Source organism: Arachis duranensis, chromosome 3 (assembly GCF_000817695.3).
Source record: "Arachis duranensis cultivar V14167 chromosome 3, aradu.V14167.gnm2.J7QH, whole genome shotgun sequence".
NCBI lineage: Eukaryota > Viridiplantae > Streptophyta > Magnoliopsida > Fabales > Fabaceae > Arachis > Arachis duranensis.
The window spans coordinates 130,279,108-130,294,245 of record NC_029774.3 but is presented as its reverse complement, the minus strand read 5'-3'; the positions used below and the strand labels follow the sequence as shown (position 1 = coordinate 130,294,245).

The following is a 15,138-nucleotide window of genomic DNA, read 5'->3' as shown; positions in this document are numbered from 1 at the left end:
TGACAATCAACTCGTCAAAAGATTTTATAAAATCGAATGATTACACAAGTGAAATTGAGAATGTGCAAAAGCGATAGGAGGAAGGTAGGAATGTACATGTGAAAGGAATTACAACGAAAAAGCAAAATAATAATGCCCATCTTCTGATTTTCTTGTTTCAGGGAAAGAAACCCTTCAAATGTTATTAACTCACCACTTCCATGGTGCTAATTGCTAAATTTCTGCTCTAAATATATACCTACCAAACTCTCCTTTTCCAACCTCCCTGCTACTAGGACAATCTTTCAACTATCCCCAATCCTTGCTTGTGCATCTCTCCGTCTTCGCCTTCTACCTGAGCGACTCAATAGAACTCTTCCACCACCATGGCGTTGGAGCCGGCTAACCAGAGATACACCATCATCGTTGTCTTCATTGTATGCACCATTATCATTCTCTTCATCTGATAAATCTAGCTCAATGGCCCTATCCTGACCTGCTACATGATTGGGGGAAAGCTCAGACCTCAATCGTCTACTAAGGTTGTTAAGGTCATTCCCTTGCCGAACAGCATGCAACAGGAGGAAGAAATTCATTGCCTCTATACCCATTTGGAATCTTCCATTTCTTTCCGGATTAAAACCACCCTCCTCCTCATCTGAATCAAGTCCATTCTGCCGTCCTTCTATAACATAATCTCCAAAAACCACTGCCCCAGGCATGGTTGATGTCACTGTGCTGATAACATCTTCCCGTTCACGCTCCCACTCAAGCCATCTCCATTTCCGTTCATGAGCAGGATCCACTGCACGTGGTCGTGCCAAGGGATGTTCTGCCCGCACATGCTTCCGCAACTCTTTATAGGTCCCAAGAAACGAGCAGTCATCCTGCATGCAGTTTCTTTTCTTTCCATTAAAGTAGTCACGCACAGGTTCCACAACAGTCCAACCTTTAACCTGACCCCTGCATAGTGGGCAAGCAAGTTCTGTGACTTCACTTGTTTCGAGAGGAGAGTTAGAATCCTGTATCACAACGGGAGTATTAATGGAGCCTTGCCCCAGCTGCTGTCCATTCTCTGATGAGAGAACTTTTGTGTAAGCTTTCTTGTATTGATCAAGGCAGTTGGAATGACGAAAGCTAGTTCCACACATGTAGGCACGGCAACCCTTGTCATGAGAGGAACAAAGGAGAAGAACAGCATTATGTGGATACTCCATGCACACAGAACAAGTCACATCTTCAAGCTCTTTCTTATCCAAGACTTTTGAGCATTTCTTCTGGCACATCTCCTCACAAATATCCCTTTTGCAAGAGGCCAATGGGTATGGAGTAAGTCTGTACTGACGAGAAGCAATCCTTTGGCGTCCCTTGCTTCCTTTTGCCATATCCAAAATAACAACAGAACCTGAAATTCGAACTGAAAAAGTTAAAAGGATATCAATTATTTTAGGGATACAAAATAAAAAAATATATATATTTTTTAATTATCAGAAGACTTTTGTAAAAAAATATTATTTTAATTATGAAAAAACAAAACGTCACTGACGTTTTGTAAAAGCACACAACAACGTATAACACATAGTTTAGGTCATCTTTGAAGAATTCACCACTCATAATCCAATATATAAAAAAAGTTCGCTAACATACATACTATCATATGTTATTCACCCAAACTGTGAAAGGAATCAGTTACTAGAGTGTTATGGATTATTAAAGAATGAAAATTATCTAGATTACACAAGCATTCCAACATGTTGACCAAATATTAAAAGTTCCACAATTTTTGAATGTGGCAAGATAATACAGGTTTTTACAACAGCTTATGTAAAATATATCCTCAACAAAACCCAGATTAAGAGACAGAAATCAAGATTCCACCATAAAAGCAAAACAAGAATGAACCAGACACATCACTTATCGACACATTCTACAAATATGTACTTATCACTTATCGACACATCCTACAAATATGGGGAGGGTTTGGACAGAGGAATAAATTATATTCAAATGTGGCACGAGAGTACAAGATATGTTCATTGCAGAAGATAACTGTCAGCTTCAATTGTAGATCCAATTCCATAATATAAAAAGGATTAATTTCATTGCAGATCCAATTCCTTAATATAAAAATTGAGCTGGACTTCACTGATCCATGATCTAAAAGATTTATACCAAGAATACTGCAAAAGAAAATAGTACACCGGAGCAACATTTTTTAGTTAACACATCATTAGATCACAAAACATAAGCATCGTTGCCTGCCAACATCAGAACCATTAAGTAGCATATCAGCCCTCAACAAATGGTGGTAGATATATGCAAGGAAGATACGGATTGAACACAAGTTGTCTGATCTATAAGTGGTTTTATGCTCTAACAAATTCTAAGGATAAAACCACACCAAGCACCTTCCCTCAATTGTGCCTAAAAGGGAGACAATACATGAACCTCCAATGAGTACAGTTCAATTTACTAAAAAATAAAGAAGAAAGGGCTTAACTCAAATGTGAAACTACATCACAAGAGTTTTTTTAGCCATGGCAAAATACAACATGAACCTATAAATTAACAATATTTGTTTCTATAGAAGTAGAACAATCTATCAATTACTTTGGATAAAAGGACCCACTCGACAGGGAAGAGAATATAGATATAGCAGATGAGGTATCCTCTAAGAAGAAGCATGGAAGAATGCATTTTTCTAATCCCACTAACATAGACCCTACGTTAGTTCCCTACTTTGGCAGTATTCTTAGCCTAACTTTAGGTAGCACAGGTCAGCTGAGAGAGATTCATCCATGTGCCATGTGGGTGCATGGTGCCACATTCTATGACTGCCACGATAACTAAAAGCACTATCTTTATCATTGTGATGGCTGTCTAAAACATGACTTGGTAGCACATAGTTAACACAATTGGATAGTACGCTCTTGAATAATAATCAAGTGACATTATCAAATCACAAAATCCATGTTGACAGAACTTCCCTTACTACAAAAATAAAGAACATTTGACAAGCTCATGTAATGGAATAGACCATGATACATAAACTGAAAGAGAAACAAACCAACGCAACAAGGTAAAAAAAACTTTCACGAAAAGATCACATTTCTAGCATTTGTAAGAACACTTAAGGAAACAAGATTACTATCTTAATTTCCAAAATCAAGCTAAATGCAATATAAATACTAAAAACAAAGAATAGATTGTAGCAACAGTGAAGTAAGCATTCAATTCCAACACTTGAGGAAGCAAACCAACGACAACTGCTGGAAATAGCCACATTTTGCCAACTCAGACCATAAAGAGGAGGAGAGTAAACTTACCAGCTCGCAATTGAGGTAAATGAATCCCACCGATTAGTTTGAGAGACCAAAGTGCATCTGTTTATATACAAATGGAACAGCAACAAAGAGAACAAACAAAGTGAGATGTTCGTATAATTGAGAGTAAAAGGAAACAAGGTGGCAAGATGCAAAGGCAAGGAGAGCAAGCAAAGACAACTAAGAAAGATTAATTAATATAATATTAAACAGAACATGGCGGTTAAATAACAAGCACATGGTTATCAATTCATCCATCCGTCTTAGATCCAATCTTAAACGCTGATAACAATAGTTTTTAAATTACAAAAAAAAAAAGAAACAATTTAACCTAAAAAAAATGTCGACAAAGCCAAAATAAAAAAAAGGGAATGCCCATTTGTATGGAGGAGGAGGAAACCAAAGGAAACGGGAGAAAAATCGAAAATTTAAGTTGGGGCAACGAAATAAAGGCCAACTGGGTAATTTGCTTCGTCGGTTACCAACGAAGGAAATAGATTCGCAAAAAATAAGAATGTTAGATATACGAATGAAAAATTGAAAAAAAAAAGCTTAAAAACCAGAGAAGATTGAGATGCAAAAGTGAAAAGAAGAGAGGGAGCAGGAAGGGAGGGAGGTTCGTACCAGGCGGCTAAGAAGAAATTGGGGTAAGTAGAAATGGATGAAAAGGAAGCGAATTTGAAGGGAGTTTAAGAGAGAGAAATAATGAGAGAGAAGGGAATAGGGTTCTCCAAGAAAGCAAGGATCGAAAGCAAAGGCGAAGAAACCGATAGAAAGAGGGGAATTGGGGAACGGAGAGAGAAGTGGGGGAAGTTTTTTAATTTTCTCTCTCTCCTAAATCCTAATCGGTTAATCCACTGAGAAAGAAACTGAAAATGGAGTTATTTCTACGCTACTCTTGAGTATGTTAATCACAGTGTGGCAGCACACGCTCTTTCATGGAGAATATGCAACACGCGCTGGCCGATGTAAATGGCTGAGGCGCTGAGCAGGAAGTGCGGGTTCACGTGCTCTGTTTCCCTCAACCCACGTACCCACCCGGTATAATTCGCAGCACAGTCGAGCATATTCCGTCCCTACGGTTTGGTTTACTCACCACAAATGATTTAATCTGTTTCCTTATTATTTATGACAAAACTGTAAAGTATTGATTTTGGGTTAAAACTTGTCAACAAAAATTTAATTACTTAATTAAATTATTTAAATAAAAAATATAATTTTTTCACGTGACATGACCATGGGACGGCTCCTACCCGGTTTACGGTGATTATGGGTGTTCAAGATCCGTTCTAGTCTGAAATTTGGTCTAGATCCGAGATATATTTTATTGGATTCGAATTTTTATTTTTAACCGATATTATTTTGGATTGGATTTAAGTTTTGTTTTGGATCGTCCAGCTCGAAATTATTTTTTTACAATAAAAAATATATATTTTAATTAATTAATCATAGGTCACTTTAAGTAAGGTCAAAGCAGACTCGTTATCCTTTTAAGATCAGGTTTGTGTCTACTTAAACCGGGTCCGACCCGCTCCATAAACACCCCTAATAGCGACCCTTTAGAATATTTGCTCCACATCCTTCATAATTATAAAATTGCAAAGAGCGTAAAAGAATATTGATATCATGTTAGGACCAGGATTCTTTGACGGATCCTGTTCTAAATAAATTAGAGATCAAATTGACACAAATATCCTCAATAGAAATTAGTTGCATCTTTATTATAAACAGTTCTATATAAATCGAATTAGGCTAACTCGATTTTACAAGTATCTAAGTAAATTGAATTAGACCAATTTAATTTACTAGAGTAGTAGAGAGAAAAAGTTTATTCCATAGTAAATCAAACTACGTAATTTCGATTTATAAAAGCAGAAAATTGAATGATAAATCGAATCACCTAAATTTAATTTACTTAAAAGGTTTCTCAACATAATTCGCCTCTTATTCTATTTATTTTTTATTTTTTTTATATAAGAATTCAGAGGGCACAAAATGACAAAGTTTAAAATTGCGGTTATAGAGGACAACCCGGATCGTATCTACTGACAAAATAAAGTTACCTATACTGCTAGCAACATCAATGAGAAGATGAGTACACAAAATTTATTTTCATGTTAGATTAGAAATGTTAGCGATCATTAGTAAATTAGAATTATTATATTATTATATTATAAATGTTAGTTAGAGTAGTCGTACACAATTGTTGACTAGAATTTTTAAATTATAAATGTTGGTGATAATACTGATTTAGAATAGTTGATCATAACTAAATTTAGATAGATAGTAATTGTAGTTGAATGTAAAATTGTAGGAATTTTAGTTCTATATACGGTGGGACACAAGATTGAATTTTGCATACATGATATAATTGGACTTTAACTTTGTAGGATAAGAATGTGATCACCTTTTAGCATATATGATAAGATTGTTTCAAACTCATCACGGATGCTATAAGTTTGGACGCTTAGCACGGCTTTTTTTTATTCTGAAACTGTTGACCAACTTAAAACTCAATTGGAGTTAATGTATCTTGTCTTGTGAATGTCTACCGCCAAATTTGGATTCTACGTCTAAAAAGTCCTATTGTGCCATGACCTCCAAATTTAATGTTTGAAAAGTACAATGGATATTATTGAATTCCAAAAGTCAAAGAGCCACCATAACTAATTGAAATACTTTTTTCTAAATTGTCATCACTATCTTTAGCTATTATAGGAGACTCCACGTTATCATCATTCCGTAGTACATTTTTATGGGATCTGATTTTCTAATCCCGCTGAAGATCATATGATCCCAGGAGAAGTAGCCATCACAATTGCAATCTCACCAAAAGAACGATTATTACCAATTTCTCCATTATGAACGTAGTTTAGATCAATTATAAAAGACAAAGATGCTACCGACACTGTTTCAGGTGCAACTATAGCCATAGATGTAAAGGCAATAACTGGAGCTCCTGACAGTGTTACAGATTGAGGATTCCGATTAGATCCTCTTGAACTGGTGACCACATCTCCAAACTTAGTCAATAATTCATGAATTCTCATTTTGGAAAACTGATGACGACATAAAACAAAACTTGCAAATTTTCATTACTCTCTATTAGTCGTATTTCACAAAAACACTCACAACAAAAATTGGAATCCTATAAAATAAAATTTTCACATATTTGATACCACAAACTCTTAGTTTCTATATTATAGTACTTTGCAACTCAACAAAACTCATCAATTGTTTAATAAAATCGCTTATTGAATTCGTATTAATAAATTTTATTTTTTTTCGCATTTTTTTCTTAATCGTTACTCTACAGTACACAATAACTAAAAAATTATTATTAATATCCATTATGAATACAACTCTAAGAGGAGTAAATGTTTTGGTTGTATTTATAAGATATAACAAACTACAATAAATCGATTTATTGTAATTTTTTTGTATAAGCAAATCAAATTAAGCTGAACAGATTTACTAAAGGATTAAAAAGTGATGTAATTTCTCTCCTGTTATAGCAAATCAAATTGGTCTAATTCAATTTACTTGAATGCTTACTAAATCAAATTTATATGTAAATACTTGAAGCAAGTTAGCCATATTTAATTTATATATGATTGTTTAGGAGGTCACGTGTAACTAATTTTTATTTAGGACATCTGCATAAATTTAATTTTCAATTAATTTATTGATGTAAATTACCTTAAGATATATATTTAAAATATGTAAACCAACACATATATATCCTGATATACATAAAACATATTTCGTAATTGGCGTCCCGCTACCCTTTCCTCCTACCTCACGATTTTTTTTAAATATAATATAATATAATATAACAGTATTTTTTTTAGGGTGTATTAAAGCTAATATTGCGTGATTAAATGAAAACTTTGGAGTGCATTTGTATCCGTTTATTTCAAGCTGAAACCTTAGGGTAAAAATAGTAGACGTATAAGAAGCTGTAGTATCTGAAAATCGAGAAGATCACATAAAATTTCAATATTAATGAACTACTCATGAACATATACATACAGCTTACAGGTATAATAAGCTTACTCTGCAGCTTCACCAAAATTGTTAGCAAATGACCATTGCAGTTTCCTAAAACAAAGTACTGCAGAACTCGCAAGTCAATGTTAGTATGTTACAACCTTTGTTGGCAACTACCTTACCTATTTACATGTTTAGGAAGTCATACTTCATTAATCATTACCCAACAATTTCCATGCAATTAGCGAGCAAAGGGCAGAGGCAACACCTTAAGCAACAAGCAACCCCCACCACTCACCACAACACAAGTTGCCAACAAAGATGCAACAAAGAACCAACTCCATTGCCATTGCAACATCAGTACTTTGTTATACCCTCATTCCGCATAAAAGGCGCTTCGGCGCATGGAGTCTGGATGTATTTGTAAGCTGAATGATGGCTATTTCCATTGCCTCTCAGCTTCTTTGAGTTCAGCATAAGGTCGAACATTTATATCTGAAACTCTGGATAATAAATGCAAGCTCCCTGATGGTGAAATGACCTCCCTTCAGTCCTTATAAGTTTATAACCAAACCAACTGAGGACTGTGAGGTCCAACTCCAACAGCCATCTCCAATGCTATTAACCAGTCAAGACCCGACGTACGTATCACGGCAGGGATCAACTGTACAGAAAAGGAAGGATGAATTTGACCTCCTTACTGTCAACTATAAGCTCTTAAAGGTTTTAATATGTGGCGACGCAGCGGAAAAGGAAGAAAGAAATGGTCTCCTTAGAAATGGATGTTCCAATAACTGAGCTGCAGTTGGCCGTTTACTTGGGTTAACTTGTAAGCACTCAAGGATAAAATCCCTGGCATCCTTGGACAATGTTTCAGGAATAGGCGGAGGTTCTCCTCTCCCAATCCGAAATAATGCTTGCATCTATCATTAATAAACATATAAAGAAAATAAAATATTGATATAGGAAAAAATATAAAATTAAAAAATACTGAGAAATGTTACATACTCCTTCCAAATCAGAGTAAGGAGGTTTCCCTATCAACATCTCCAAGACTGTACAACCTAAGCTCCATATATCAGCTGCTAGTCCATACCCATCATTCTTCAAGTTAACAACCTATAATGGAACAACTCAAGGTCAAACTCACTAACTCACAAAAAGCTCATATAGTACAATATAACTCATTCATCAGTTTATCCAAACATCTTCATTCTCCAATAAATTACAAATGAGCAGCAAACTACTTTTCTAAGATTTTTAATTTGAAACAAGAAAATCCATCCAAGAAGATGGTTTGTCCAGTCACCAGGAGAATGGCTTATCGAAACATCAACTTAATGTTTGTAGAGAAATGCTGAACACACAGGATATATACTATACAATATAAACTAGACAGCCATATCTCATTCTAGTTTATCCCTTTGAAGGAAATTATTCCAACCAAATGACACAAGAACAAAGACAAACCTCTGGGGCCATCCAGTATGGGGATCCTTTGCTTGATTTAACATCATTAAATTTAGTTGCCTGCAAAGAAAAAAGACCAAATCATTATAATTTAAGCAGCAGCATTTGGAATTCGCATCAGGGCGACAGCAAACAGGGAAACTCAGTATTATATTGTTGAAGAAGGTTACCTTTGCCAACCCAAAATCCGCAAGCTTGACTGACCCGCTTACATCAACCAGGATATTGGCACACTTGATATCCCTATAAAATTTAATATTAAAAGAAAAGAGATGCAATTAGTTGCAGACTGATGAAAAAGAGGCTTCTATCGTAGTTGTCGCATCAAATAGTACAACACAACATACTTCACATACATTTATACTCTGAAAAGTTGATCATGATAGACGACACACTTAAGAAGCTAAAAAGAGGAAGTATAGTCATACGACTTAAAATGCCTTAGTCATACAGCTAGAAAGATATCCTCATATCCATTATCATCCAGCTTCTACCATGTAGAAAAATCTAGTTCAATACACAAATGTACAATCACTCATAACCCGTACATTCTAACGTCACTAAACCATGAAGTCTTGTAACATAACTATGCCAGAAAATTCCATCACCCAAATATGACTGCTGTTATCATAGGCATAGTCAATAAACCGAATCACAAAAGGACAATCACTCATGATACCTGTGAACCACATTTTGATTGTGAAGATATTTCAAGCCATGCAAAATCTGCCTTGTGTATGCAGAAACGTGAGAATCATTTAAGCTATACTTCTGATAGAGACTTAACAATGACCCTTTAGGCACAAGTTCAAGGAAGATATAAAGTGAACTTTGGTCCTGGAGAAGACAAAATATAAGGCAATTAATTACTGCAGTCAATTAGTATTAAAATAGAAATGAAGGGAATAAATTAAGGCTTCCATTAAGAGCATACTTGTGATTCTACCAAAAAGAAAGAATTCAAATTTGCAATGCACTTATTTTGGTTGCGTATTCAATTCCTAAAAGTGAAGTTGGTCTCCCTATAATATCATATTCTGGGAGCACATAAGAAACTTGTCTATTGCCACCTAGATGTTGCATACCTCTTGAGTGCCAAAATATCGAACTATATTCTCGTGTTGAAACCGACTCAAAAGAGATATTTCCTGAGACAAAGAGCACAAATAATTAATGGTGTCATTATCATATAAGATGGAATTGACAAATGAACATTGAACAATAAGTAATAAGCTCTAACAAGAAGGCTAATGAGTTCCTACCTGCCGAAGTTGGAATACGCTCTGTTTACCCTGGTTACTACCTTCGTCCAGCAAAGATGCCTCCTTCACCGCAAAAAAGAATCCATCACTGCAAGGAAAGAAAATGTGCATGTGACTTAAGAAACAAGGAAAACATTTTGCAAATCAAAGCTCACTAATACTTTAGAGAGTTTAACGTTAGCAAATTTTCCCTCTTTTCATCATTAATACCTCTTAACTGTCCTTAATGCTAATTTCCCCTTTATTTATCAAAATAAATCTCACATAAACATGGAAACACCACCAACTTAAATAATGTCCTCAAGTGTAACGACAAACAGATAACCAGGGTTTTCCCCAAACTACAAGTTAGCTCGAACAACAAACACAATCTCTTAATAGGTCAGGTTAGAGAGCATGTGTAATGAATACGCATGTTTGCAACTCTACTCATTAAAGTAACTAACCAACCAACTAACCAAATGAATAAATAAAAGTAATTAAATGAGGAAAAAGGAAACACTCACTCTGTAAAACCCTCATAGACGGTTCCAAACGACCCCTTTCCCAAAATGTCACCTTTTTGCCACGACGAGAAAGTTCGGTTAAACCACTCAATTAAGGAACCATCAACCGCGCCAGAACCAGAACAGGCTCTTTCCCCGCCAATATCACTATCATCATCATGGGACGTAGTAAAGGAACCTGAATCCGTAAAAAGCATGCTTCTTTCCCCATTTCTCACCCTACCAACAACGCCGATTTCACCAGAAGACGAAGGCGAATCACCAACAAAATTATCTTGGAGACCAAAGGACCTCTTTAAATCCCAATTCGAACCAACCGCATCAACAACAATTGGCCTCAAGAGCGGAGGCCTGGCACCCTTGATCCCTCCCCCGCCAGCCCCATCTCCATTTTTACCACCCAAAACCTTCACATCTGAAGAAACACCAAACTTGGAGCCTCCCACTTCAACGGGTCTCGAAAAGTTGTCATTTTTAAGCTGGGAATCCGAATCAAGCAAAACCCCAGATTTCACTTCAGCTGAATTTCGATCCTCCTTGGGCTCAGCGGCAGCATTAGAAGTATGAGAAGCAAAGCGAACCTTCCTGGCTTCCCAATCTGCAGTTGGAATGGAAAAATCTTCGGGGCCAGAAAGGCCCAGGCTTTGGAAGATTAGGTCGAAATCGCCGTCGGTGACCCTAAAGCTAGTTTGGTGGTGGAGAGAAGAGGAAGAGGAGGAGGAAGAAGGTGGCGAATGAGGAGTTGCGGGTGGATTGTAATTGATGTTCTTTCTGGCGTTGAGGCGCTCTAGCCTGGGCTTCCTGTTGCTGCTGGTCTTGGTTCTGATCTTCCAGATGGACTCCATTGATGATGGCGATTGCTCGAGGCTTTCTGTGCTTCTCTGAAGCTCTCTCTCTCTCTCTCTCTCTCTCTAGTGTGTTTCCCTCTGCACAGTTGGCTTCTGCGAAAGTGCAGAGGAATGTGCTTGGCTGTTTCTCTTTGTTTTCATTCTAATATTATTCTTTCATTAATTACTTCATTTAATTTCCTACTAATTTCTTAGCCAATTGCATTCTTCTTTTTATTTAAACTAATGGATTGACAAGGAGGCCATTTTTATTTATCAATTCCACATTTTTTTAAAAAAAAGTTATAAGCAAAGAAAATAAGAAATTATTAAATATAAAAAAATAAAAGCTTTTTCATTTTCCAAAAATATTTTGATAAATTTACTGAGGTTTTTATGGTTTTATTACTTCTTATCTTAGTTGTCTTCTGTAATCTTTATTCATCGCATTGATTGGTTGGTTTCGTCAGTATATTTATTAAAAAAGATTCCCTAAATAAGTGCAAGTCTTTACCATTAGAATGAGATCATTTTATTGTAGCGAACACTTTTTCATTATTAATTTTGGAAAGTTATTTAATTTATCAAGTAATTAATTTATTCGTTGAAACAAATATCATGATTTTAAATTTGGCTTTATTAATATAATAATTAATAATAATTTTTTTAAATAAAATTTAAATTTAAATGATAAATTAATTATAAAAAATATCATTAAAAAATATAAAATATTAAATTAGTTCTTTACGTTTAGACATAATCCTGTTTTGATACATAAGGTTTAAAGTGTTTTATTTAAATAAAAAAAATATTTATTTAACTTTAATGTAGTATTACCATAATATTAAAATTAAATAAATAATAAAATATCTTACATAACAGTGTGGTATAAAAACAAGGTCAATATTATAGAGAATAAGTACAAGTTTCATAGGCGCAAAATTAATCGTGGATGTATTAATATATTTATTTAGAGTAAATGCCTAAAATGGTCCTTGAATTTTAAATTGCTATTCAATTTAGTCCTCAACTTTTAAAAATGACCAATTAAATCCATGAAATTCGAAAAAGTGCATCTCCGTCAGTTCCTCACAGAAGTATTGTCTAAACGTTGATGACGTGGTGTTCCAACTGTATGCTGATGTGTACCAAACTTGAATTTGATTCAAATTGATATTTGAAATTGCTTAATAATACCCAAATTAATCTATTTTCAATTATAAAACACTAATCTCCAAATTATTGTCTTCTCTTCTTCGACCTCTCTGCTGTCTTCTTCTCTTCTTGACCTCCCCGCTATCTTTCAATTCATCTTGTTTTCTTGTCTGAATGAGTGATGATGGGTGGTGGGGGAGAAGCCAAAGTAGCTCAAGTAGGAACAACTCTGGAGGGAAACCTTATGGCAGCAAAGGAATGTGCAATAGGGGAGGTAAGAACGTCATTCTTTGTAATTGCGGACTTCGGACGGTGATGAAGTACTCAACGACGACAGAGAATTCTGATAGACTATTTTATAGTTGTCCAAACTATGAGGTAAAGTTGTGACTCTAAAAAAAATGTTAAGATGGTTTTACTTTGAGTTTGAATTCACCTGCGCATTTTTTACTTTGCAATATGGAATCCATTGTAATTTTATCTGTTGGACTGATGAAGGTGAAGAATCAGTTTTTGCAACACCCATTTTACAATAAATTTTGCTTGAGTTCAATTGGAGAATGACAAACTTGAAAAGTGATGTTAAGACTTTGAAGATGATGACAATGATTACCTTCTTAAAAGTAAAAGATATATTTTAGCTTAATGGACGAACCCGTAAGGATACATATAATTTAAATATATGTTGAAGTTAAAATTAATAATCCAACCACATTAACTTGCAATTAAAATAGTTTTTAGATAAGTGTACTTGTAGTTCAGGATGAATATGAACCGGAAGATAGCTGAGAGGTCGAAGAATAGAAGAAGACAACAGAGAGATCAAAGAAGATAAGATAATAATTTAGAAATTAGGGTTTTATAATTGAAAATGGACTAATTTGGGTATTATTAAGCAATTTAAGATACTAATTTGAATCAAATTCAAGTTTGGTACATATCAGTATACAGCTAGAATGCCACATCATCAACGTTTAGACGACACTTCTATGAGGGACTAATGGATCCTTCATAGAAAGTAAGACTTATTACATTGCACTTTTTTTTTTTTTTTGGTCGATGGATTGGACAACCCCCAATCCTAGGTTACACAACACACCCACCCACTCACACACACTAAAGGTTCTATCACTACCCAGCTATGGCTGGGATTCGAACCTGAGATGTGGCTTCTGTGAGGCCAACATATTGGCCATTGGAGCAATGCCTCGGCCACGAGATGCACTTTTTTGAATTTCAGATATTTAATTGGTTACTTTTAAAAGTAGAGGACTAAATTGAATAGCGATTTGAAATTCAAGAACTATTTTAGACGTTTACTCTATTTATTTATCATTTTTCTTACAATTTAAATGAAATATTTTTTATATAACTAAAAAATGATAAAAAAATATATTGATACATTCATGGTTAATTTTATGTTTTTAAAACTTATATTTATTCTCCAGATTATTGATCTTATTCTTATAATACTGTTATATAAGACATTCAATTAATTATTTAATTTCGATCTCATACTAGACTATATTAAAATTAAATAAATTTTTTAAAAAAATTTAAATAGAACATTTTAAAATTTAAAAATTAAAATAAAGCATCCAAATGTAAAACTAATTTAATACTTTACTTATAAAAAAAATAATAATTAGGGTAATGCGGTTCACTCGTTTTGTAATTTACCTGTTGGATGTATTAGGAAGTGGAAAGATAAGGAGAAAGGAGATACCGCCACCCGGCATCAGGTTGGTAGGGCACAGCCACCAGGTAGCCATGATCCATGATTTTCATACTTCTCCATCCAATCGATCTCTCTTTTCTTTTCTTTTTTTTAATTATGATTATTATTTATTTACTAATCCTTTGCTTTTGGACATCAACCATTCACTTTACTACCTTATTCAGTGTAATTGTGTTTATATTTTCTACTACTTTTCCAAAGCAATAAAGCTTTTTTTTTTCGTGTAAAAGTGTAACGAAATTATTTTAGTATACTATTAAAGTATTAATAGAATTGTTAGTAATACCTAATTATTACATATATTATCTAGTATTCAAATTCTTTTAGATAAAAATAATAATGTCAGAAAATTTTCACTCTATAGTTGAGCTCACTCGGCCCCGCTAACAAAAGAAAATTAGTACGAGTGATTTGTTTTGAATAATATCTTATAATCGGTCAATTAATGTTAAGAATCTAAATCACTAAGGTCCAACAAAAGAATCACAATTGTCAACCCACAGTTGAAAACATGCTGATGGTTCTTCTTTTCTCTGCATATTTTACGTATTCTTAATTAATTTGTTATGTACTGAAAGTGCCTTTTATCAACATTTTTAGCTGATTTTTTTCCTTTCGGAAAATTTCATTCACATATATTCGTTGTTGGTTTCTGCGTATATGTATTACACTTTCTTACAATATTTGAGTTGTAGCATTATATTAATAGTTTTAGTAAAAAAGTTTGCTAATATTGACTTAAACATATGACGATGCAAACAGGGATGGCAATACTATTCAAATTCGTAGGTATTCAATTATCCACTTTTGTATCGAAACGGATTTTAACGGAACGATTTTTTAGACGGGACAGGACAGAGTCAGATTTAGGTTAAATCCGTCTCTATC

At 34.4% G+C, this 15,138-nt stretch overlaps 2 protein-coding genes across 3 annotated transcripts; both read right to left on the bottom strand.

Annotated features, from left to right (window-relative positions):
• Positions 1-4,246, bottom strand: LOC107481721 (uncharacterized). Of its 2 annotated transcripts, none has more exons than XM_016102023.3 (3): positions 3,927-4,246; positions 3,306-3,362; positions 1-1,396 (listed from the first exon to the last, which is right to left on the bottom strand). In XM_016102023.3, exon 3 carries the CDS (start codon positions 1,362-1,364, stop codon positions 285-287), a length of 1,080 nt encoding a protein of 359 aa, XP_015957509.1. In that variant the 5' UTR covers positions 1,365-1,396; positions 3,306-3,362; positions 3,927-4,246; the 3' UTR covers positions 1-284. The 2 variants fall into 2 exon arrangements, with proteins under 2 accessions (XP_015957509.1, XP_015957508.1); XM_016102022.3 differs by having other exon boundaries at positions 1-1,384; positions 3,927-4,240.
• Positions 4,247-7,262: 3,016 nt separating this feature from the next.
• Positions 7,263-11,493, bottom strand: LOC107481720 (mitogen-activated protein kinase kinase kinase 1). The gene is made up of 8 exons (XM_016102021.3): positions 10,531-11,493; positions 10,025-10,112; positions 9,848-9,910; positions 9,442-9,599; positions 8,933-9,005; positions 8,763-8,822; positions 8,301-8,411; positions 7,263-8,215 (listed from the first exon to the last, which is right to left on the bottom strand). Exons 1-8 carry the CDS (start codon positions 11,373-11,375, stop codon positions 8,000-8,002), a joined length of 1,614 nt encoding a protein of 537 aa, XP_015957507.1. The 5' UTR covers positions 11,376-11,493; the 3' UTR covers positions 7,263-7,999.
• Positions 11,494-15,138: the final 3,645 nt, after the last annotated feature.

Coding starts and splice junctions, on each gene's coding strand:
- LOC107481721 (XM_016102023.3), bottom strand. CDS start 1,364: ATGGCAAAAGGAAGCAAGGGACGCCAAAGGATTGCTTCTCGTCAGTAC.
- LOC107481720 (XM_016102021.3), bottom strand. CDS start 11,375: ATGGAGTCCATCTGGAAGATCAGAACCAAGACCAGCAGCAACAGGAAG. Junction 9,006..9,441: donor AATCAAAATGTGGTTCACAG/GTATCATGAGTG, acceptor TAAATTTTATAG/GGATATCAAGTGTGCCAATA. Junction 8,823..8,932: donor CGGATTTTGGGTTGGCAAAG/GTAACCTTCTTC, acceptor TTTTCTTTGCAG/GCAACTAAATTTAATGATGT.